At 35.3% G+C, this 26703-nt stretch overlaps 1 protein-coding gene across 3 annotated transcripts in view; it reads left to right on the top strand.

Annotated features, from left to right (window-relative positions):
• The window catches only part of LOC106882052 (copine-8), a 271614-nt gene that overhangs the window by 106411 nt on the left and 138500 nt on the right, over nt 1-26703 (top strand). For all 3 annotated transcript variants that reach the window (XM_052968691.2, XM_052968690.2, XM_089354138.1), the window contains exon 5: nt 18970-19009. In XM_052968691.2, the coding sequence (XP_052824651.1) occupies nt 18970-19009 (40 nt within the window). The remainder of the gene's footprint in view (nt 1-18969; nt 19010-26703) is intronic.

Raw genomic sequence — 26703 nt, forward strand, 5'->3', positions numbered from 1 at the left:
GGTAAAACATACAAAAAACTACATGAAAACAAATTACAAAGCAAACTCATGAAAAAATGGAAAAGAAAACCACTCCAATACGCTACAAGGGTATTGACCATGGAGAGGTTTCCCTTTCCATTTATTCTAGAGAAGAACTAAGCCAAAGTGAAAGTCAACAACGGCTTAAAAACTCCAACCTAAAAGCAGAAACAGAGGAACTGATGCCTGAAAATAAAATCATGAAAATGAATCTTAACACCAAATACAGGATGTGTGACCAACATGATGAGACAACTGACTATATAATCTCTAATTGTCTTGCCCTTACTAAATCTGAGTATGTACAAAGGCATGATCATGTTGGCAGCTACATTCATTGGATAATATGCTAACAGCTCAATGTAAAAACAAATAAGAAGTGGTCCAAGCATGTACTGAGTACAGTACATGACAATGACCTGGTCACAATAATCTGGGCTATGCCCATCCAAACTGCTAAGCCTTTTATCCAATGCACTAACACTTCTACCAGCTCACCACCATATCAATACTAAATAATGATGATGATGACACAACAGCAGTAAATTAAGGAGAAACCATTGTTAATTGTGGAATCTTTCAAGGAGACTTGCTATCTCCTTTGTTATTCTGTTTAGCACTGTTTCTCCTTAGTAAAATCTGGAATGAAGCAAATTATGGATATAAGGTGTATGGAAAAATCTATCAATCACCTTCTCTATTAGGGATGACTTAAAACCGTTTGCAAAAAACAGTCAACAATTGCATAGAGAAAGAAAGCAGCTGGGGATTAATACAATCTCAACTCTCATTGAAAATTACTACTGTGTAACTTTCAGCCTGTCTGCAACATACAAATGACTGGATGTTAAATCTGGTTCTGAAATAAGAAGAAATAAAAAGTTACACTCAGTGATGAAAAACACAAAAGTAGAGCTTCAAGAAATGCAACTAGAAGAACCGAAAGAAAATGTGTCCCCAACTAGTATGGAAAAGCAAATAAAATATATAGCCAAAGAAACCATTCTCAGTATACTAAAGAGAAATGGGAGCAAAAACCACTACATGGCAAATACCTGAGTAGAGCCAGGGTCCCTGATGTAGATAAAATCCTTACCTATCAATAGCTGACATGCTCTTGTCTCAAACAAGGAACTGACGGATATATCATTGCTGCTCTGGATCAGTGTCTTCTCACAGCTTATTGTGATGCATATGTGGAGAACATCCAGAGACAATCGACCACACAATCTCTGTTGCTACCAACTGATACCAATAAAATACTTGTAAAGACATGACAGGGCACCTCAGTACATATACTGGTCAATATGCCACACATGCAACCTCCCTCACAAAGAGAACTTGTTGGAACATAAACAACTAAGAAGTTGTGCAGAACGCTGAGTTTACCATCCTTTAGAATTTCAGTATTCAGGCTGATTGGGAAATATGGGCTAACTGATCAGCTATCATTGTGAAAAATCATGTTGAAAGGACTTGTCTTTAGAGTGATGTTGCAACTCCAGCTGACAAAAACACATCTCTGAAAATAGAGTAAATATAAGAATCTGGAAATTGAAAATAGACAAATGAGGCAACTTGAAGCCACATGAATGGTGTGAAGATAAGCTAAATAAGCAGACCAAATCTCTAGCAGCCCCAAAATAAGTGAGTTGCAAAAAATCATATTTATGGGTACTTCACATATTCTACATAAATTCCTCTCCATGTAAATGCAACCTTACATATTCTGTGAGGAGAAAAACACACATTCAGTGTGTTTTCCCCGCTACAGACATCAGTTTTTTTCGATTGCATGACACCTTACCTATTAGCATTTTTAGATGCAAAATTTTATTCTTCCTTGACATCTTTGGTTGAGATCTGGGTGTGACTTGTATAAACTAAAGCAAGCCAAAAGAAGAACAACTACAATGATGATGATGATGATGATGGTATTGTAGTAGTGGTGGTGGTGGTGGTGGTGGTGGTGGTATGAAATAGAGTGCAAAGCTGAGACTGAAGGATTTTTTGATTGCTGCACAGGATCAATGCCTCACCTCTAGAAACCAGCAAAATAGGTAATAAAGCCGAATACATTAAGTATCTCCGAAATTTGTGGAGGCTGGGAAGAAACAATTAACCACATTGTCTATGGCTACCAAGAAAGAATATATATTAATATACTCAAGAAAGAATATGTCTTTTATTTAGATTCTTTTCTTGAGCAAATGTGGTTAGTGAGCTTAGATGAACAGCTGAGTTTCTTGAGGATGATTCATAAACCCTTTTGATTAACCATTTTGGATGCTTTCATCCAGTCAACAAATGCGAAGTACGGGTCAGTGATGCTGCTCAAGGTAATTTCTTGTATAGTTACCAAAAGTAAAAATCATTTCTCCATTCAGGCCTTAAGTTGCATTGCAATTTAAGGAGGTTTATGAGAAAGTATCAAAAAGTTCCCAAACTAGTTATGTTTAATAAAAAAATAACCTATTTACCTAAGTTTTAACATCATCTCCTTTGAAATGGTCACCTTGCACAACAATACACTGATCTCATTGTTCTTGCCACTTTTGGAATCCAGCCAGGAAGTCATTTTCTGTAAGGAAATTGAGGACCTTCTGCGATTTGCTTTGGATCTTGACAACGGTGTTAAAACAGCAACCTTTGAGCTGCGTTTTCATCTTGAGGAAGAGATGGAAGTATGAAGGTGCTAAATCTGGCAAATAGGGCAGGTGCAGAAGCAATACCATGTTGTTTTTGATGAGAAACTCATGAGTGAAACGAGCTCGGTGACAGGGTGCATTGTCGTTGTGAAGAATCCAATTTTTCGTGCTGCACAAATCCGGTCACTTTCACTGAATGTTCTCCCTCAGATGCTTCAAAACATCACAGTAGAACTTTCAATTGATGGCCTGACCCTGGAGAATAAATTCTCAATACACAATATGCACTTCATTGAGCTGTATCTCTGTCATGCCTTTTGAAGTGCCTGTGCCATTCAAAACATTGCATACGATTCATTGCCTCGTCACCGTAAGCTTGCCAAAACATGCTCAATATCTCTGTAGTAGACTTCCAAAGTTTAATGCAAAATTTCACCTTGGCTCTTTGTTCCAACTTCCTGTCCATGATTAAAATCACAAACTACAGCATACACATGATCACAAGAGCAGAAATTTCACAACTTGCAAAGTAAAAACAGCAACGTTACTCAGCACACTACCTCATGAAGGTCACTGCTGGCTCTCACTGCACACGCATCCATGTGCTGCCATCTGCTAGCACACTACAGAACTAGTCTGGGAACTTTTTTATACCATCTTGTACTTTGGATATTGTTAAGACAAGCCATTTAAGTGTGACATACGAGGGAATTTGACCACAACAGAAAACAAAGAGATACCTTCATAGTTACTACAGCCTATTTGAGATCCTTTTTTCTCATATGGAGCTGTTTGCACATCTCATAGCTTGAGTGATATTTGGTGTTACAATGAAATGACTTGAGAAAATAATGTTACTTAAAAAATATCAATGATCTCTAACATTTAGTTTATATCTAAATTTATTCTATATTTAAAATTGTTCTTTGTTACTTACAGAACTTCTTTCTTTAACCCTTTAGCATTTAAACTAGCTATATCAGGCCAAATATTCCACTTGTTTTATGTTCAAACCGGCCTGATCTGACCTCTCATATCTACCTGACAATATTATTTTAAAAATAAACAAAAGCACTCACAGAGTGCAAACCTCCATTCAGGCAACACCAACGTCCTCTCAGCGATTTGCCAGAGATGATTTTTAATATGAGAATATCTGAAATAAACTCGACTGTCTCACAAACATGAATACTAAAAATGAACCTGACCACTCTTGAAAATTAAGTAAAAAAAGCTGGAAAAATAATCCAGAATCCTTGTCCAGTATTGGATCAATCCCAAAATCTAACCAGTTCATGCCAGTCATGAGGCCAAACATTCCTGAAAGTTTCATTCGAAGCCATCCAGCAGTTCTTGAGATATCTTGTCCACAGACAAACAAACAAAGAAATGAATAAAAACTGAAAACAATACTTCCACCTTAGTGAAGGCAGAGGTAATAATCACATCATCAAGATCTCAAAGGTACAAGATAATACTTGATTAATTCAAAGCAATGTGAATAGATAAGTATTACATTTAACAGGGTAATCTGAAGGGCAAAAGGTTAAATTCCTTCACCCAATACTTAGCAGTTGTATGTGATGAAGCATCATCTTTGCTTGTTAACTGGAGTTCTTCTAAGATATCTTTTCCTGTTCTTTTGCTTTAGTACTAAACACCTGATAATAATTTGATATTCTAAAGGTGGAACACTTTTGAAGAATGCAATAGAACAAACCATTAAATATTTAAACTATCTATTAAATATATGATATAAATTTGAAGTATAAATTTTTGCTTTTCTAAAGGAGAAGGAATCAGTTGAATGTTCTTAGAAATGATGAGAAGAAAAAGGAAAGCAAATGAAGTGCAGTGTAATGATAGTTGGTAGAGTAGGGATAGATAAAGGAATATCTTGGAAAATGGATAAAAAGTAGCTGGGAGAGAGAGTGGGGGTTTATTGAGCATATCTTTTCATTGCGTAGGATAAAAATATGCAAGATTGTAATAATTTGTTCTTGGAGTGATTATAAGATTGATTCTCTATTACAAGCGTTCATAATTTTAAATAATTCTTGCTTCTTAGGAATAAATGAGAAAAAGAAAGCCATTTCTTAATCCAGTCTTCTAAATGATCAATATTGTCTTTAAACAAAATCATTCAGTACATCACTTTACAATAATTATTCAGGAAGCGATTTGCAGGCGTTTGATGTCCATTGTTGTATAATAAGCTAACATTTTTCTTCCCAAAAATACCATTCTATATTTTGTTTTATCCATTTTCATTGAAATTTATGTTAAAATTTTGTAATCTCTATACTTCTAGAAAAAATTTTATCTATAAATTCTTCCGCATAAGAAAAGAAAATAGCCGGAAATTCCTTACAGATTCTTTTACACAAGAAAGAACTTTAATAATCTGTAAAAACTACCCCATTTGCAATAGGATATCAAAATTTTTTTTGTGTGTGTTTTTATTAAATTTATTGTTCTTTCAATATTTATAAAATTTATTCTTGAATCAATTATTTGTTTGTTTTATATTGGTTGCTTGCTTTTAATATCGATTACTTGGCTTTAATATCGATTGCTTGGCTTTAATATCGATTGCTTGGCTTTAATATCGATTGCTTGGCTTTAATATCGATTGCTTGCCTTTAATATTGATTGCTTGCCTTTAATATTGAATGCTTGCCTCTTACGTTGATTGCTTGCCTTTTACACTGATTACTTGTCTATTTCAGACTTATTACTTAGTTTGTTGGAAACCTTGTTGCTTTTAGGATCTAAGCTTTCCTCTGCATCTTAAATAATATGTGTGTATTACATCTCATTGATGGTTAACAGATTTTCTAAGATTTTGTCTTTCTTGAGGTTGATTTTTATAGTTAAATATTTTAAATCTGCTTCTTCCACTTGTCAAACATTGAATGCTAATCAAGAACCATAAACCTGTTATCATATGAGAGCTTCATAAATATTGTAATCAGTTGAAAGGCTATCCATAACATCTTTCCTACAAGAATATGATCTTTAATGATTATAGATCCTTAATGAATATTGTACATAAATAATGCTCTCTTCTTTGGGGCATAATTTAGTCATAGTCTTAGATATCATTGAAAAAAATGCTTCTGTTGATCACTATAAATGAGACTTTTTTATCCAATAGCTGTACTACATTCCAGATTCTAGATGCAATTGATTTCTGGAATGATCATGTCAAATTCTTGAAGAATATGGTCTTTTATTGTTATGTTAGAAAAATTATAGTTATTTGAATCATCATCGTTTAACCTCCGCTTTCCATGCTAGCATGGGCTGGACGATTTGACTGAGGACTGGTGAAACCAGATGGCTACACCAGGTACCAATCTGATTTGGCAGAGTTTCTACAGCTGGATGCCCTTCCTAACGCCAACCACTCCGAGAGTGTAGTGGGTGCTTGAACTTAATCATAAAAATATATACACATACATAGAAGCTATAACAGCTCATAATATATTGGGTAAAATACTCCTTAGACAGTAAGTCATGAACAAACTCACAAGAATTGAACCACATGCCCACAACTTACTACTTAGTTGCAGTAGCTAATATTACTGAGGTGTCTGTTGGTTCCTTGAAATATGTGTATGTAAAAGCATAAAATACTGATATTTTCTGTGTTTTTCTCATAAACTTACCTATCCACTCAACTTTTCTGTTCCTCTATCCCTATTCTTCTCATATTCACCATGCACCTTAAGGGTACACCTTCACCATCACTCTCTCTCTCTCTCTCTCTATATATATATATATATATATATATATATATATATATATATATATATGTATATATATATATGGAGATGAAGAATGAAGTTAGAATTTTGAATGATTCCTTATTAGCACTTTCATTCATTTAATTGAACTCTTCAAGATAAAAATTACAACTAAAATAATTTTTGCCTTGAAGAGTTTGGTTAAATGAACACACACACACACACACACACACACACACACACACACACACACACACACACACATTGGTCTGCCTGTCTAGCCAGTGGGGCAGCATCATTCAAAAGCTACAACAATTGAGGAAGCACATCGTGACCAATGGTATATAACAACATTTGATTGTCTGATCAATACAATGGTACATATAATTGATATGAGGAACATCAATTAGAAACTTCAAATAGTAACCTATACAGACTTGACTTTGAATAAATTTTATCCGACTCTACCTAATAGTATTGAGCACTTCTTTGTTTAATTGCAATTTGCACCAGTATGACACCATAATCCTCTATCTATCTATCTATCTATCTATCTACCTATCTATATATATATATATATATATATATATATATATATATATATATATATATATATATATATATATCTCTATATCTACCTATCTATTTATATTGGGATTGCACCTAGAATGTTTCCCTCCAAGGCACAAATCTGGGCAAGATCGTTTATGGAAGACCAGCAATTGCCCATGCATACCAGTCTTCCCTCTCCATGCTACTGATGTTATCCAAGGGAAAGGCAAAGGCTGATACAGCTTGGCACCTGTGACATTGCAAATCATTTCTACAGCTGAGTGAACTGGAACAGTGTGAAATAGTGTCTTGCTCATGAACACAACACACAGCCCAGTCTGGGAATTGAACTCACTACCTCATGATTGTAAGCCCAATACTCTAACAACTGAGCCATGTGCCTTCATCCATCTATTTCTCTCTCTATATGTGTGTGTGTGTGTGTGTGTGTCTGTCTGTCTGTCAGTCTATCAATGTAGCCATCTACCTCTCTCTCTCTCTCTCTCTCTCTATATATATATATATATATATATATTTACACACGCGTGCGTGCGCACACACATGTATAGAGAGACTAGACAGAATGCAACCGGGCTGATATTCCTGTATATTATTTTGGGATGGTTTAGTCCAGAGCAAAGGGATGTATACAAGACTTTCACAGACTGTTGACCTTCTAAGCTTTGCAGTAATGATGCTTTCGACATTTAGGTGACACAACCATTAAGTTGATGACTGTAGGAAAAAGCAAACTTAGAAAGCAGTATTATTCAGCTGAGGAGGTGGGGTATAGTAGTTAATGTATTGGGGGAAGCTAAAGACAGAGAGGGTAATATAAGCATGAAGAAGAGGTGAACTGAGTGTGCCCCAGATGAAATTTGGTGGAGGTGATGTTTAACTAGCTTGTCCTTAGGGACAAATGCCCTTACACTTATGGTAGACATGGCTGTGTGATTAAGAAGCTTACATTGTAACCATATGGTTTTGGGTTCAGTCCCACTCTGCAGCATCTTGAACAGGTGTTTTCTATTATATCCCTAGACCAACCAATGCCTTGGGAGTAAATTAGATTGAGAGAAACTGTGTGGAAGTCCATCATATGTGTGTGCATGCCTTTATCTTTGTGTTTGTTTCCGCCACTGCTTGACAACTGGTGTTAGTTTGATTACATCCCCATAACATTAATGATTCAGCAAAAGAAACCAATATAATAAGTACCAAAGTTAAAAAAATAAGTATGTTCGACTAAACCCTTCAAGGCAGTGCCCCAACATGGCCACAATCCATTGACAGAAACAAGTTAAAGAAAAAAGACAAAGAAACAATGAATTTGTGAAATAGACATTGAAGTGTGTTGGCAAATGATTCGTTTGTGAAATGGCTGGATGACTTTCTTCAGAATATAGTTTAGGATGTTCATATGTAGTAGCAGCAGCACTACCACCACCACCACCACCATCCTAGATGTAAGAGCAGTTTTTCATTGTGGATTTCATTTAAGCTTTATAGTCTTGTAACCATTATTCAGTTGATAGCCATTGGCAGGATTTGAACTCAGCATAAACTGATGTAGCTGAAATACTGTGAGGTGTCTTGTCTGTTGCTCTGTTGATGCTGTTATTCCACTGTCCCTCTCAAACGTCTAACTGTTTGACATTATTCATTCTAACTGCCCATCATCTTGTTTGTGTATGTGTCTGCCTGTATTTGTCGGCATTTTTAAATACTTCTATAGACATAAAGTTATTGATTTATACGTAGACCCAGTGTTTCTTTCAAAGCTAAAATATAAATAAATATTTAAACGTAGAAAAAGAAAAAAAAAATCCTGGAAGTGTTCATAAACCGAAAGCTGTATAAACCGTGTTGTTGAATTGTATGTTTGAATTATGTTTTGTAAATGATTAATTAGTATATTGACGTAAATATAACTAGTGCCAACTGTCTTTATGATCTCATCGGCAATAATATTTCTCATAGAACTAGATCTATTTAGGAATTATTTGTTAATTGGGTGGTAGTCCTAACACAGTTTAACACCACCACCTGGTCTTTGAGTGCTTTTTACCAGAATTCACTCTACAGCATGCATTCAGACCAGACTTCTCCACTGCTCCATCTCCTTCCTTGCTCATCCATATTTTTTTCCTGCAGACATTGACTGGCAAATGTTCAAATTGGGTATAATTGGTTACATCGCTCACGCTAGCATGGGAGGACCTGCAAAAGATTATGTGTATGGCTTCTCTTTCATCAAATAACTTAAAAAACAATCCTAAAGGGGGCCTTCACATGGTTGCTTGACCTGCTGGAAATAGCAGCCAAATTTCCCTCATATAACACACAACCATACTGTAAACAGAAGTTCACATTAGATAATGTAAGCCTGAATGAAAGACAGCATGGTCATAACTGAAATCCAATTGATCATTGGTCCACTTCATTCAGCTAATATATGCTGATATATGTGTGCAAATATATATATGACATCTATACCTGTGCCTTTTGATTGTGTGTGTGTGTGTGTGACCCATACCACATTGGCACTCTAGTTGTTTATTATATATTGAACATGTGAGTTACCCACATGTGTATATCTTCCAAGCTTCTTATCTTTTCCTCCATTATTTTTCTTCTTCCCTATTTTCTAGTTTTTTTCTCTGTATATCTGACAAAAGACTATGTCTGAAACATTTACTTTTACTGCATAACTTTCATTTTATAACTCTTTTTCTTTCTTTGAACATCAACATAATGATATTAACTGTGAATGTCCCTTGGGCTTAGTTGCTTTTTGTATTTGATTTTATCTTTTGTTATTGATTTACTATATATACACATATACATGTGTGTGTGTGTGTGTATTTATACTGATTTCAAATTTTGGCACAAAACCAACAATTTAGGGGGTGGTTATAAGTCGATTACATCGACCCCAGTGCTCAACTGGTACTTATTTTATTGACCCGGAAAGGATGAAAGGCAAAGTTGACCTCAGCAGAGATTGAACTCAGAATATAAAGACATATGAAATACTGCTAAGCATTTTGCCCAATGTGCTAAAGATTCTGCCTGCTCACTGCCATTGTATATATGTATATATATATGTAACAACTATAAAGCTCGAAACACGTGTACCGCAGAACCCTTTGTGTTTTGTTTTTATTTTTGCATTTACAATTTATATATATATATATATATATATATATATATATATATATATATATATATATATATATATATATATATATATGTATATATGTATATATGTATATATATGTATATATGTATATATGTATATATATATATATATGTATATATGTATATATATATATATATGTATATATGTATATATATATATATATGTATATATGTATATATATATATATATGTATATATGTATATATATATATATATGTATATATATATATATATGTATATATGTATATATATATATATATGTATATATGTATATATATATATATATGTATATATGTATATATATATATATATGTATATATGTATATATATATATATATATATATATGTATATATATATATATATATATATATATGTATATATATATATATATATATATATATATACATATATATATATATATATATATGATCATAAATATATAGGGATTAGCAGTATCTTGCTTCTCCAACATACTGAGAATTCAGAAATAGCAGCCAAAGAACTACTGATTCCAAAACTACAAATTTTTCTCTAAATTGATAGCGATATTCATGGTACACACAGAACAAAAAACAGAAGAGAAGAGTGAAAAAAAAAACAAACCTGCCTTTAGTTAATTTAGTACGACGTTTCACGGTTAAGAGTATGAATTACCCCATTCCGATCTTCAGCTAAATATTCTAATAAATTTGCTAATGTCTAAATAACTCACGTTAATTTTGACCATGCGACATCAAGACCACGTGAGGCAGACATTAAGAAATTTATCGGCCAGTGAGTTTAAAATCTCTCACCCTAATGAATTCAATTCAGTGTGTATCATAAATAGTCCCGCATAGAAGAAAAAGTCCCGTATGATTTGGCAGTGTTTCTACAGCTGGATGCCCTTCCTAAAAGCCAACCACTCAGAGAGTGTAGTGGGTGCTTTTACGTGTCACCCGCACGAAGGCCAGTCAGGCAGTACTGGCAAAGGCCACGCTCATCTCGCTCGAGAAACCTCATGTGTCACCCGCACAAGAGCCAGCCCAGGGGCACCAGCAACAATCCCGCTCGAAAATCCCAGAACCCCACACAAGAGCCAGTTCAGGGGCACCGGCAACGATCTCGCTCAAAGAAATTTCATGTGTCACCAGCACAAGAGCCAGTCCAGGGGCACTGGCAACAATCTCGCTCGAAAAACCTCATGTGTCACCCGCACAAGAGCCAGCCCAGGGGCACCGGCAACGATCCCGCTCGGAAAATTTCATGTGTCGCCCGCACATGAGCCAATCCAGGGGCACTGGCAACGATCCCGCTCGAAAGACTTCATGTGTCGCCTGCACATGAGCCAGTCCAGGGGCACTGGCAACGATCCCGTCCCGCTCAAGGCATTTCATGTGTCACCCGCACAAGAGCCAGCCCAGGGGCACCGGCAACGATCACGCCCGAAAGATTCCATGTGTCGCCCGCACACGAGCCAGCCCAGGGGCACTGGCAACGATCTTGCTCGAAAAACCTCATGTGTCACCCGCACAAGAGCCGGCCCAGGGGCACCGGCAATGATCTCGCTCGAAAGATTTCATGTGTCGCCCGCACGTGAGCCAGTCCTGGGGCACTGGCAACGATCCTGCTCAAAACATTTCTATATATATGTAAGGGACGACCGTGCGAACTCAAAAAGGAGAAATGGTGACGAATGGAAAAACAGAGGACTCCTTTTATTTAAACGTGTCACACGGTCGAACATACAAATATATATCAAATGTGATATACATGATATGTTATGCGACGATAACATAGATGACCAGTAATGAAAGACCACAACCGTATAAGATGAATAACAGAGATATTTATTATAGCGTTAAAGATGTATGTCTGTGTGAGAGTGTGAATGCGACATATAAGAACATAATCAAAGACAGGCCGTCATACAAAGAAAAGTGTGTATGTGAGTGATACATGTGTGAGTTATTACAGCAGATAGAAAGAGTGAGCAAATGACACGTGAGCAATTATACCAGTTCGTTAGTACACTATAGGAAAAGTTCTGTATGTGAAAGTGAGGAGAGGCTGAGTGCGGCAGTGCTGATCACCAGTTGTGATGTCGTGGCATCGATGCCGGGCCGTGATTCTTGTTATACAGATGTTCATCGCTGGCTGAGAATTTCTTGTCTGTTTAAGAACTCTTGTCTGTTTATTTACCGTGGTGAAGCTGAGTCACCTAACAGAATCGAAGAGAGAGATGTGCCGCGGAGTTTGGTGTGGTGTACATAGTAAATCGTGTTGACGCTGGTAGCGTAGAGGCTGCTTGGTAGGTGCTGGTTAGTAGTCGTAGACTCTTGTTGCTGATATGGCGACGGCGGAGGTCATCGTGGCTGGACGAAGCTGCTGAAGTGGTCGCTGGCTGCTGCTGCTGTCGTGTGGTACACGGAACAGTTCTCAAAGAGAAACTGGACCGAGACAAATTTGGTTGCCGAGTTAAAGCTATTTATAACAAACTATTGGCTCACCAGATGGTAGAAATATACTCTATCACGTGACCTTATTAGGGGCCGTGATTGGTCAGTTTGCGTTCTGGCAGGAACGGTTCGAAGAAGTTGCCGATTTGAATAATGATCAGTCACGTGATGGACAAGGAATGGGTTCTCTACTATGCTCGCATTTATTTATATTTATATGAGAAGATTGTATGTAATGGCGATAGTAGTTTTGTATCTAGTGACGATAGGTAGTTTCACTACATATATATATATATATATATATATATATATATATATATATATATTGGAGCCTGGTGTTGCCATCCAGTTTCACCAGTCCTCAGTCAAATCGTCCAACCCATGCTAGCATGGAAAGCGGACGTTAAACGATGATGATGATATATATATAAATGAGGATAAGATCGATATTTAAATACCGATTTTATCAGGTGGCCAGCATGGGAATAAAAACCATCAAAGGTAATAATTATTTAAAATTATAATTTAGGGTATCATAATTTAGGGTTTGCTATTTCTAGCATGGTGGTGTCTCTTAGATACCCTAAATTATAATTTTATATATAGATATATGTGTGTGTGTGTGTGTGTGTGTGTGTGTGTGTGTGTGTGTGTGTGTGTGTGTGTATCATCATCATCATCATCATTGCTTTTACATCTGTTTTTTTTTTTCCGTAATGGCATGAGTTGAATGAAAGTTATTAAGGCAGTATTTCATGGCCAGATGTCCTTTCTATCTCAAATGTTTACTTGTGTTTCTAAATAGTATGACCAAGTCATAGGAATCTAAGCAAACTCAGCTAGTTGAGGAATTGTTTATCTATAACCACTTTCAATTCATCTATCATTATAGAGTTTGCTTCTATTTTCAATTCCCACAATCTAGTTATTTCTGTTTACAGATCTTTACATTCAGATAATTTCTCAATTTCTCGAAGAGATATGTCATCTGTTAGAATCGGTTCATTACACATTATCATCTGTTCATTGGTTGTTATCATTATTAAATGCTCTTATACAGTGTACAGTTTTTTTAATGCCTTTGCCTACAATACACTTATTATTTTACACTACTTACTTCTATCTATGAATAAAAAATTGAACTTCCAAAAGTTTGAAGAAAATTAAAGTGTAGCTATTCCACAATTGCTTTCTTCTATAGAATTGGCATATTTCTTAAATCATTGACATAATTTCTTTATTTACTCTTCTTTGAAACTATTAGAAAATCCATAAAGCTATTAAAATAATATGTGAACCAGCAGGTGTTCTACATTGCCAATATTTCTATTTTTTTCACTGTTTCTTGCATTTTTCTTTTCCTGCCTTGCTATCTTTACTCTTACTAATGGTTTTGTATGTAGATATTAACCATTGTCGACATTACAAATGTGTTTCAGTGTCTGACAACACATCGATATGTATGTGTGTGTGTATTCTTTATTTTTTTCTCCTATAAAATTGTAATGTCTTTCTACACATAAATGCATATACTTAAATGTGTTTTTCTTTACTTCTATGGTACATTTTCACTTTAAGTATAACAAATATTCTTTTTTATTACTGAACTACTGAAGTGCATATTAAATTTTAACCAATACAGTGTATTCAATTAATGGTAATTAACCAGAACATTAAAGTACTAGATCTATTGATCACAGTTTAATCAGCTAGAACTATTTTATTTTGCCCCCTAGGCAAGGCATATTTCTCTTATTGCTACAATATAGCCTACTTACAAAAATTGCAGCCAGTTCTACTTCATGAACGATGGCAAGTAAAGAATCCAACAATATAATACTTCTTACTCCAAACATTCAGATTCTAAGATCAATTTAGATGCAAATATCAACATCTTCACCTTTACAAGTGAAAAGAAAACATAGGTTACCCCTATGCAGTCATTCAAACATCTAGAAATATCAGCTGAATCTTCCACATATTCTGCATAGTCTAATTTTGTCTGAAGAAGCCATTGCACACCATGGAAAATTCAACATGACAGGCCATAGACCAGCTTAGGTGAATTATATATACAAATATATATATATATGTGTGTGTGTGTATGTATATATATATATATATATATATATATATATATATATATATATATATGTATATATATATATATATACATAGGCGCAGGAGTGGCTGTGTGGTAAGTAGCTTGCTTACCAACCACATGGTTCTAGCTTCAGTCCCACTGCGTGGCACCTTGGGCAAGTGTCTTCTACTATAGCCTTGGGCCGACCAAAGCCTTGTGAGTGGATTTGATAGATGGAAACTGAAAGAACCCCGTCGTATATATGTATATATGTGTGTTTGTGTATCTGTGTTTGTCCCCCCAACATTGCTTGACAACCAATGCTGGTGTGTTTACGTCCCTTGTAACTTAGCGGTTCGGCAAAAGAGACCAATAGAATAAGTACTAGGCTTCCAAAGAATAAGTCCTGGGGTCGATTTTCTCGACTAAAGGCAGTGCGCCAGCATGGCCACAGTCAAATGATTGAAACAAATAAAAGAGTAAAGAGTATCTATATATATATATATATCTTAATATATAAATCTGAAGTTGTGTGTCTGTGTGAAGCCTTTTTGAATGTTTATAGAAATCCACATTTTCTACTTTTTCGTAAAAATTTTTACATCAATGGAATTTTCTCGATGTGAACTTTCCAGTGCAGTAATTAGATTTTTAAAATTCCGTTTACTTTGTGTGATTTAAGGGAGATTTGGCTGTTGTTTCTAGCAACTTTTATATTTCATCCCATCTACCTGGAACGCCATTTTTACGCACGCGCTCAACATAAAAATATAGAGAGTAAGAGTAAAAGAGGGAGATGGAGAGAGAGAGAAAGTGATACATACAACGTCATAGATTAAACTTTCATCTCAGTTAAACCTTGGGAGAGGCATTATGCCGGTAATAAACACACGCACTGGTTCAGTCCTTTATTAATTTAATTTATATAGTTTTTTGTTAAATTATTTCATTGCACTCTTGCAATCTCTTCAGTAACTTGTCTCTCCACTTTCATTTATTTTGAATATATGATCTGGCGTTGTTTTGGCGTTGTTTCGAAACTGTTTGGTATGAGCATGTGAGTGTGTGCAAGTTCGTATGTGTGCACGCTCATATGTGTGCACGCACTTATGTGTTCGTGCTTATATGTAAGTATGTGCGTCCATATGTGTGTTTGTAACAATTTCGTTTATATCAGATCAGATAGAGACTTTTTAATTAATTTATTTACGTTCATATTCCGCATCATATGTGTGAACAACACATGCAACCATGGGCAATTGTAAGGCCCTCATCTACGTGTATTTGGTGTTTAAAATTGGTTGTGTTTCAGTTATGAGGACCGACTCCTGTATTTGTCGCAACGATGCGTCACCGGGGTGTCTAGACAGGATTTCTATGTTAATTCTGTTCAGTACACCACCATGTTGTTCTTTACCTATTTTTCATAACATAGATACGTAAAAACACACACAACCACACATACATGACCTGTGACAACAACATACACATTGCTCTCAATCTCTATTCATTTCTCCCCCTCTTCCTCTCTCGCTCTCTCAAACGTATACACGTGCAAGTAAACATAATCATTCACATCGTGGTATATTTACAAAACATTGATGGCATAACTACAGAGTTGTATCCCCCAACTTTGGAAGGTCATAACTTTCATAAAAATGAATATTTTTTAATGAAATTTTCTATGCATATATTATTTATTATGTAGATTCTAAATATACAAAAATTATCGGTGAAAGTGTTTTGGGAGGGGGTGAGGTACAATTTTCGGAAATTCCACTTAAATTCCTCTTAACTTCCAGGAAAATGAATATTTTTTCATGAAATTTTGTACAAATGTACCTTGATGTATGTACATTTCAACCATGTAGGAATTTTGAAGGAAACAACTGCAGGTTATTTTTGAGAAGTGTTCCCCACTCGGTGGTGTTTCGGAGAAAGTCGTCCATATTTGTTTCATTTTTCTCTATTATGTGCTTATGTGCATCCTTAGATTTCTAATGAAGTAATAGGCAGTGAAGAGAAGCAGTCATAAGAAAACTTTTAACTACCCCTATTCCTTTCTCTCCCCCTCTCTACCTCTTCCTCTCTCACTCTCTCAAAAGCATACACGTGCAAGTACACAATCATTCAGTAAAATATAACTCATGTTCGTCAATATTTTGTAAATTTACCATGATTTTCACTAGGGTGTTAGGGTTATGGTTTTAGGGTCAGGGTTAGGGTTTAGGATTAATGTTACGGTTACGTTTTTTAGGGTCAGGGTTAGGGTTAGGGTTTAGGGTTAGTGTTAGGGTTTAGGGTTAGTGTTAGGGTTAGTGTTAGGATTAGGTTTAGGATTAGGGTTGGGTAATCGTGCGGGTGTTAATCTGAAAAATTACAGATATGTGAAAAGTACCGACCCTGCCATCTATTATAACTTTTGTTGTTCTGTTTAATATATACATAGATTATGCCTCCAAAGAAGAGAGTTTGCTGGGGAAAGACAGCAACCGGTTTAAAATGACAGCCACAGACTGCAGCAATTCACCACATTCCAGTAGCTACTTTGAACATAATGCAAAATGGTGCATCAACACCTTCTGCCCAATCTGATAGAATTCTGGCAAAACTGTTTAGCAACAGATCGCCAGCAATTGCTTCATCACAAATTGCCATCCTAGCTCCTGTGAAAAGGGATTACCCTGCTATGTATAATCAGGGCAGCGCAAAAAGTTGTTTTGCACAAGCATTTCTATAGCCAATTACACGGATGAAATTTACGTATACTTAATAATTTTACGCAAAACAGCCTTCAGACTTTCCCTATTAATTTCATCGTCTTTTGAATTATGAACATATTTACATCATAAGGGTTTTTTCGTTGTAAGGCTTTCTTTTTTAGTTGATTTTCAGCTAGCAAGACTTATCGTAGATGGCATAATAAGTCACACCCGGACAAGGTCGGGTTATACTGCTAGTATATATATATATATAACACAGGAATTCAAGATGGGATGTCCTTGGGAGCTCCTCTATGCTGATGACCTTGCCCTAATTGCTGAGTCACTATCAGAACTAGAGAAGTTTCAGGTGTGGAAGCAAGGACTAGAATCGAAGGGCCTTAGAGTCAACCTAGCTAAAACCAAAGTCCTAATAAGTAGGAAGGTAGACAAAACACAAACCCCTTCAGGTTGATGGCCCTGCTCGATCTGTAGAAAAGATGTAGGTAGAAACTCCATAAGATGTACCCAGTGTAAGCTATGGACACATAAGAGATGCAGCAATATCAAAGGAAGGCTAACTAACAAGATAGTTTTTGTATGTGGCAAATGCTCATGAGCAATAAACATTGAAAATGTGCAGAAAACAACCTTTGCCACACTCCAGGGAGAAAAACTAGAAATAGTTGATAGCTTCTGCTACCTAGGTGACCAGAAGATTAAAAAGAAGAGACCCAGGAAAAAACTCATGTAGGTTAGGTGATAGGTCAAATATATTAACTTTACCCACGATCATTTTTTGTGCCTCTCTTTTTTTTTTCTCTTTTTATCTCTTCCTTCTCTTCCCAATCTATTCTGGACATTCCTCTGGTATCAGAGAAAGGATTATCTCTAAGATATTATACTTTTATGCTATGATTTTTATTCCTTCCTTCAGTATCAACCTAACAATGTTAAATATGGACATACCTTGATTTTTTATTATTATTATTATTTGTATTTGCTTTGCTTTATCATTGCATGCTTACATGGACCTTTCACAGGTATCCAACCAATACATCAGAGTACCTTAATTCTAGGATTATCTTACACTTACACCTTTGGATTACCATCTTGGATTACATCGGATCTCTACCCTTGACTATATCATCATCATCATCATCATCATCATCGTTTAACGTCCGCTTTCCATGCTAGCATGGGTTGGACGATTTGACTGAGGACTGGTGAAACCGGATGGCAACACCAGGCTCACGTAAATATAGATAGATGTGCATATATATACATATATATATATATATATATATATATATATATATATATGAGAGAGAGAGAGAGAGAGAGAGAGAGAGAGATACATAAATGTATATATATATATATCTGTACATAGATGTGCACACATTTAAACAAAGCATAGTCTTCATCTGGTAATGCTTAAATCCAACCAACTTAAGTTATATTTATAAATTTCCTAATAGTATGCTATACATTCTCTAGGACATAAGTGTTTTCCTCTTCACTGTTCTTCATTTTTCATTTCAATACTTTTCAACATTCTTTTTTTTCTATTGCAGTTACGATGTGGATTCTAAAAGTGCTAACTTAGATAAGCATGTGAGTAAAACCATTTCTAATTTGTATTTATTTGAAATTGTAACTTCTCTGGAAAAAAATATTAAAGTGTTTTAGCTTTTCTGTTTTGGTTTGAAGAATACTTTCTTGGAATATTTGTTTCTTCAACAGATTGTGTGCAGGAGGCAAGACATGAACATACATGCATGTATACATACATACATACATACATACATACATACATATGTGTGTATGTATGCTACAGGTACACCCTATACATAAACACATTCCAGTTTATCACCTGCTAACTGTCCCTTGACAAGATAAACCCAATGAGTTTCAATGCAGACATTTGTCCTGCTAGAAATATCAGTTAAGTTTCCTTCAAATCATATTTTACTGTATTAAAAGAGTAAGATCACATTAGAAAATGTAGTCTTTTATACACTTTAAAAAGCAGGAGTGTTGGAACTGTAACACCTTTGAATTTAGATCTGCCTGTTCAACATTTAACTTGGTGTTAAACTACAAGAACCTTTAAGAATACCTTTTAATTTAGGTGATGGTTAATGGCATATCTATTGGATTGTAGATACACCACTAGAACTTTTATCATCATGTTGTGAATTTAAAGCAAGTCTGCTTAGTGGGACAATATTAGGAGGTTTGTCTAAAACGTGTTAAAAATAATAAATGCGCCCTTTTAAAGCCTAGCCAGGCTCATGGGCCCGGTTTCTCGGTTTCAATGGTGTATCTTTTCCCCAGTTGGACGGGACGCCAGTCCATCGCAGCGTTACTCATTTTTGCCAGCTGATTGGACTGGAGCAATGTGAAATGGAGTGTTTTGCTCAAGAACACAATGCGTTGCCCGGTCCAGGAATCAAAACTACAATCTTACGATCATGATGCTGACACCCTATGCCACGCGCCTCCACTCTAAAACGTGTTAGCCTGGCAGAACATCAGAATTTACTTGGTATATTTTAATAAAAAAATTTACCATCTTATGCTTCTAGTAGACTGATAATGTGAAAAATATGACTTCAATAAATTTATTAAAGATAATCTTAAAGAATCGGGGATTTCATCTTCATTCGTTCATTCATCCACTGTTCATTTGTTCTTTCATCTGCTGTCCTTCACAATCACCTCCATCTGGTGAGGAACTTGTTGATCCCAAAAAACTTCTAATTCTTTTGTATTATTATCAGTCATCATCATGATCATCATTGCAGTGTATCTAAGACCATATTATCTAATGTATCCTTTCTGTTTCCAAGATGGTAAGGTGCAATTTGAGAGGAATTTGGTTGATATTTCTAGCAGGTCATGTGACCACATAGAGGCTCTCTTGTTAGTTCATTATCAATGACAATATTAACAATGGTGATGTGATACAAGGGAATGATGATGTTGATGATGGTGGTGGCAGTGGCAGCAATCAAATTATGCCTTCAAATGGAAAATAAAACAAAACTTTCTTGTGAGAAATTCAGACTATGCACAAAGTGTTTTCAATCGAATCACTACTCTTTTAACTTGCCAATTATTTCACTGTGCAGAAAATATTTTTGAATGAGTCACTGCAAATTATATTTTTCTTGACGCATGAATAGTTTCAAAAATGATATCAGAAATAAACAAACCTCTGTTGCTGCACCCTTCATGTCTAATGATTATAGAAACATCATTTTCTATGTGCTAGCAGGTAGAAAAAAAAAATACAATTCTTGAAAGACATAAAATTGATTGTCATAATGGTTGAACTATACAAAATATTGAATTTTGAGAATCACAGTTTGTCTTTGGTGCATATCTTAAGAAAATTAGTTTTAAAAAAAATAGAAATTAAAACATTGCTGAACAAAAGATATTTATATTTCCCCCAAGAATAACTTATTAATTTACTTGTTCATGCTGTGTTATATGAAAGAAGAATACAGCTTATAAGCCAATATATATTGTTCTACATTACTATTCTCATTACATTTGTACTAGTGTATTTAACATTATAAGTTGCTCCTGTCAAGTAGGAAATGTTCAAATTATGTTGCTTTGTTAGTTTATTTAAGAAATTTAAAATTTTAATGATGAAGCAGTAAAAATCTCTCAAGAGTCTCTGCCAACATTAAAACATAAGATTATTAGAAAATGAACAACTGTCAGCTACCAAGACCGTCACAAGAAAACAGATATAAAACATTTAAATGCTAACCAACATGAGACTACCCATACCAAAGTGTTTGTAGTGAAATTAAAATCTTGATCAAAATCTCATAACATGAACAAATGATATGTCAGTTGGTCAACAGCCAAATAATTTATTAATGATGTAAAGTTGCAGAAATTTTCCAAATCTTTATTAATTGAAAATCAAATTAAATTCATGGGTAGTTACTCATTGGAAATATAGTCACCATAGGGTTAAATATAAAATAAAATTATAAAAATAACTCTAGAAAATGTTTTACAGCTAGCTTTGCTCATTTAGCTCCAGTTTCAATTTTACTGATATGTTTGACATTTAATACAAACAAGAATACCATAGTGTAAATACTCTGCTAATAAATTTAATAAATCAAATGTAACCCTTGCTTTCTCTATTGAATTATTTATTCTTATTTTATCAGTAGAGACATTCATCCATAAGAGCAATTCCCCCCACATAAAAAAAAAAAAAAAAAGGAATATGGATGATTCTGTTGTAGCATAGCTTACTGTTGTCAGCCTTCATAATGTCAATGCACTGGGTCACATACACACTTTGATGATACAGCTCTTGACGCTGATTTTGTTCAATCACTGATAGCCATTTTTTCCTACATAATTTGGTGGTTGTCTTACCAGTTTTTGTATGAAATGATCACACTGTTTTTCAGCTTTTTGGTTCAAGTCGAGCTCTTGAATTTCATTGGACCTTGTTTTCATCTAATCAAATGTTGACATTAAAAAGGAACGTTTCCTTTTAGTGTCAACATTTAGGTAAAAATCATAGTCTCTTCTATGTACACAAAATTAGGTAAAAACCATAGCCTCTACTATGTACACATAAATGAAGTCCAATGAAATTCAAGAACTTGGCTTAAGCCAATAAGCCCCCAAAACATTACTGTTTTTTTTTTTCCTATACACAAACTGCTAAGGAATCCATCATACTATGTATGAAAAATGACTGTTACTGATTGGATGAAATCAGTTTCAAGAGGTATATCATGAAAGTAAGTGTGTATGTGACACTGAATATTTATGTAGCCATGACAAAGAATTGTGTTACTCCAATTCCGATATAGAATATTGATATAAGTTTCATCATCATCATCATCATCATCATTGAGAGCAGTAGCAGTATTAGGTCATCATAATGATCATCCTTATCACACCATTTAAAATCTATTTTCCCATATTGTCATGAGGTGGTAAGGTCTACAATATAGCATCTGTATTGACTAGTATTGACCTTATCATTGATCTTTGTATTATCTTTATCGATCTTGTGTCATCTTGCTTATGAACCCCAACATTCTCAGAAGTGATTTGATTACTCCCTCCCAAGTTTTCCTTATTCTATCTTTGCTACAAGGTTCATCAATACATAAAATCTTTTCCATCCAGTTTGTACCATCCATTTACATTATATACCCAATCCAGCACGGTTGCCTATTCTGCTAATTTCATTTAACTATTACTCTTTACTCTTTTACTTGTTTCAGTCATTTGACTGCAGCTATTCTGGAGCACCGCCTTTAATCGAGAAAATCGACCCCAGGACTTATTCTTTGTAAGCCTAGTACTTATTCTATTGGTCTCTTTTTGCCGAACCACTAAGTTACAGGGACGTAAACACACCAGCATCGGTTGTCAAGCGATGTTGGGGGGACAAACACAGACACACAAACACACATATATACATATATACGACGGGCTTCTTTCAGTTTCCATCTACCAAATCCACTCACAAGGCTTTGGTCGGCCCGAGGCTATAGTAGAAGACACTTACCCAAGGTGTCACGCAGTGGGACTGAACCCGGAACCATGTGGTTGGTAAGCAAGCTACTTACCACACAGTCACTCCTGTGCCTATTCTTTTAAATTAACACTACACATCCAACAGATCATACTCAATTTATTTTACTCTAGTACTCTTGATTCATATTCCATCTTCTAGTCTCAGGCAACATGATGTCAAAGCAAAGAGGCTAGCACATGTGCATACACACACACAGACATACACACAACACAACACAACATAACGCACATATATATGATAGGCTTCTTTTCAGTTTCCACCTGCCAAACCTACTCACTAGGTTTTGGCTGGCCTGGAGCTATAGTAGAAGATATTTGCCCAAGGTTCCATGCAGTGGGACTGAACCAGAAACCACATGGTTGTGAAGTAAATACAGCCATGCCTGCATCCTATATACATACGCACACAAACGTGCTTATGCACAAATAAGCATGCTTTTGTATATGTCTGTGTGATGTTTTGTGCCTGTGTATGTCTCCCCCATCACTACTTGACAACTAGTGTTGGCGTGTTTACATCCCTGTAACTTAGCAGTTCGGCAAAAGAGACTGATAGAATAAGTACTAGACTTACACAGAATAAGTCTTGGGGTTGCTTTGGTTGACTAAAACACTTCAAGGTGGTGCTGCAGCATGGCTGCAATCAAATGACTGAAACAAGTAAAAGAATAAAAGAATAGAAGAATTCTGCTAAAAAAAAAAAGGAAAAAAAAAACAAAACAAAATGTAATAAGAAATCCAATCATTATGTTAATTTGTTTGTGGGTCACTTCTAAATATTTGATTGGCTGAAATCTGTGCTGCAAGTCTGCTTTGATCAAAAACCTGCTGTGGTTCTCTACTAACAATAACATCATTTCCAAGATAGCTTTTACACTGCTCAGATGATGTAACTAACAGACTATCAATATACTATAAGCCAGCATTACAACTAAACGTTATTAATTTATGACTTGCTGTGATACAAGCAGAATTCACCAGAACCTAACAAATAAAAATGTTAATATCTACTGGAAGGAATAAAATGTTTTCCAATGGACAGTAATGTACATTATATCAAGCTGTAAAGCTAAATTTAATTTTGGTCTTACCTTACATAAACTTCAATTAGGATCTTTAATTAAATTTTAACATATGTTTTGTTGTTGTTGTTGCTTGTCATTGCATTATTTTAGAAAGTATTTGTAGATTTTTGTATCTTACATTCTAAATATTTACAGATTACATCAAATTCTAATTAACAATAACCAGGTTCTATTTAGGAAAGAAAATATATTTCCTTAAGACAAATTCATGATTAGCTGTTTCTGTTGCCAAAAGTTAATATTATTTTCATCATCATCACAACCACCACCACCAATATCATTGTTGTTGTCTCCATCATCATCAGCACCAACACCACCATCACCATTATCATTATCACCACCACCACTACCGCTATCATCGTCATCGTTGTCATTGTTATTATTGCTAGTACAGATTTTGCTGTTATGATCACCACCACCACCACCACCACCACCGTCGCCATTGCTACCACTATTACTATATTACTGTTGTTGTCAGCATCATCATTATCAGCCAAAAGTCAAACATTATTTTTATCATCATTACTACCACCACCACCTTCATTGTTGTCACCATCATTATGACCATTACTATCACCATCATCATCATGACCATCTCCATCATCATCATCTTGACCATCACCATCGTTACTAATCAGCAGCAGCAGCATCATTATCATTATTGTTATCATTCATCACCTCTACCACCACCACTACCATCCTTATAGTTCCTACAACTACAACTACAACTACTACTACTACTACTGCCATTCTTACTGTTGTTGTTACTGCCACTACTTGGCATTGTATATGAATCTGGAAAATTGCCTCTCCCCACCTGTTGCTATCTATGTTTGGTTACTTTTCTTTATCACAATGTTTCTTAGATATGTATAAATTATTCTCCTCCTCCTCCTCTTCTTCTTCTTCTTCTTCTTCTTCTTCTTCTTCTTCTTATTATTATTATTATTATTATTATTATTATTATTTTTATTATTATTATTTACTTCTTACTGTCATATCACTCCACTGCCATTAATGACAACAACAATCGACCACTAACATATTTGTATTCATATTTTTTCATTGTCCATTCTCTCTACATTACCCTTCCATAGTCTTTGATAGTGTTCATCATCAGTCATTTGATATTTTTCTTCCAAAAAACAACATGGCAACATTGTGCTAAACCAATGAAGGAGCAATTATGAGGCTGCTTGACCTGCCACAAATAATAGCCAAATTTCCCTCAAATACCATCCTATCATTTAAATAAATGGAAAACACGTTTAACAATATAGTGCCTGTTATATATATACACGTAACATCATCATCGTTAACGTCCGTTTTCCATGCTGGCATGGATTGGATGGTTTGACTGAGGTCTGGAGAGCCAGCAGCTGCACCAGGCTCCAATCTGATCTGGCAATGTTTCTACAGCTGGATGCCTTTCCTAACACCAACCACTCTGAAAGTGTAGTGGGTGCCTTTTACATGCCACCGGCACAGTATCCAGTTAGGCAGGCCTGGCATCGATCACATTTAGATAGTGCTTTTTATGTGCCACCGGTATGAGGGCCAGTCAAGGGGTACTGGCATCAGCCATATTCGGATGGTGCTTTTTATGTGCCACTGGCATGGGAGCCAGTCAGATGGACCTGGCATCAACCACATTAGGATGGTGCTTTTTACATGACTATCACCATTTTTAAACCTTCTAAACCATACCTGACATGTATGAGCTTTCGCTGCATCCAGATACATTTCACAGGTGTTTTGCATTGCTTCTGTAGTGGTACTTTTCTTTCAAAATTCATACAGTAATCAATGGCAAACATGTTGTTTCATAAAGTTATTATCCTCCATGGAGTTGATTACTGAAATAACTATTGAATGACATACTGCCGGATAGAACAGATTATATGCTATTTCTGGGCAGTTCCCACCCATTCAACCATGGCTTTGACATGGTTCATTGATACATATTTCATAGTTGTGAAAAAACACAACATATATTGTTGATGTCATAAGAATTTTATAAATGTTCAAGAGAATGTGAAATAATTCTTTTTTTGGAGCAGTGGATCTTGAAGCACATAAAGCTATAAATAATGACATGTAAATGTTTGAATGTAAAACAGGAGATATGATTCTGTGTCCCAATGGCAACCTTTGACTTATTCTATCCAAAAGGTTTTATTCAACCCAATATTTACATTCTATTATTTATAGCTTTATATGCTTCAAGATTCACTGTTCCAAAACAGAATTATATACTCACAAAATGACAGGATGGTTGTTGCAACTGGAACACCTCTGATAATAGGTCTGCTCAATCAATACTGGCCTTGGATTGAGTAATAGCAATAACACAACATGCCTAATATCCACCCGGCCCTTACAAGTCAGTTGCTTGTATTTGTGATCTTACTCTTTCAGTCATTACCTAATATTCATAACCATAGATGAATGAGAATAGGCACAAAAGCCAAATTGAAGATAACAAGTTTGGTTTTTTGGGGTTTTTTTTTTTAAATTTTACCAATCTCTCCTCTTCTGAGAACTGATTACTGTTTCAGCACCTGCAGTTCTTGCATTCAATTCAGCCTCCTGCATCTCATCACTCATGACTATGGCTCTGAGATA

Source organism: Octopus bimaculoides, chromosome 6, assembly GCF_046866305.1.
Source record: "Octopus bimaculoides isolate indiv1 chromosome 6, ASM4686630v1, whole genome shotgun sequence".
Lineage (NCBI taxonomy): Eukaryota > Metazoa > Mollusca > Cephalopoda > Octopoda > Octopodidae > Octopus > Octopus bimaculoides.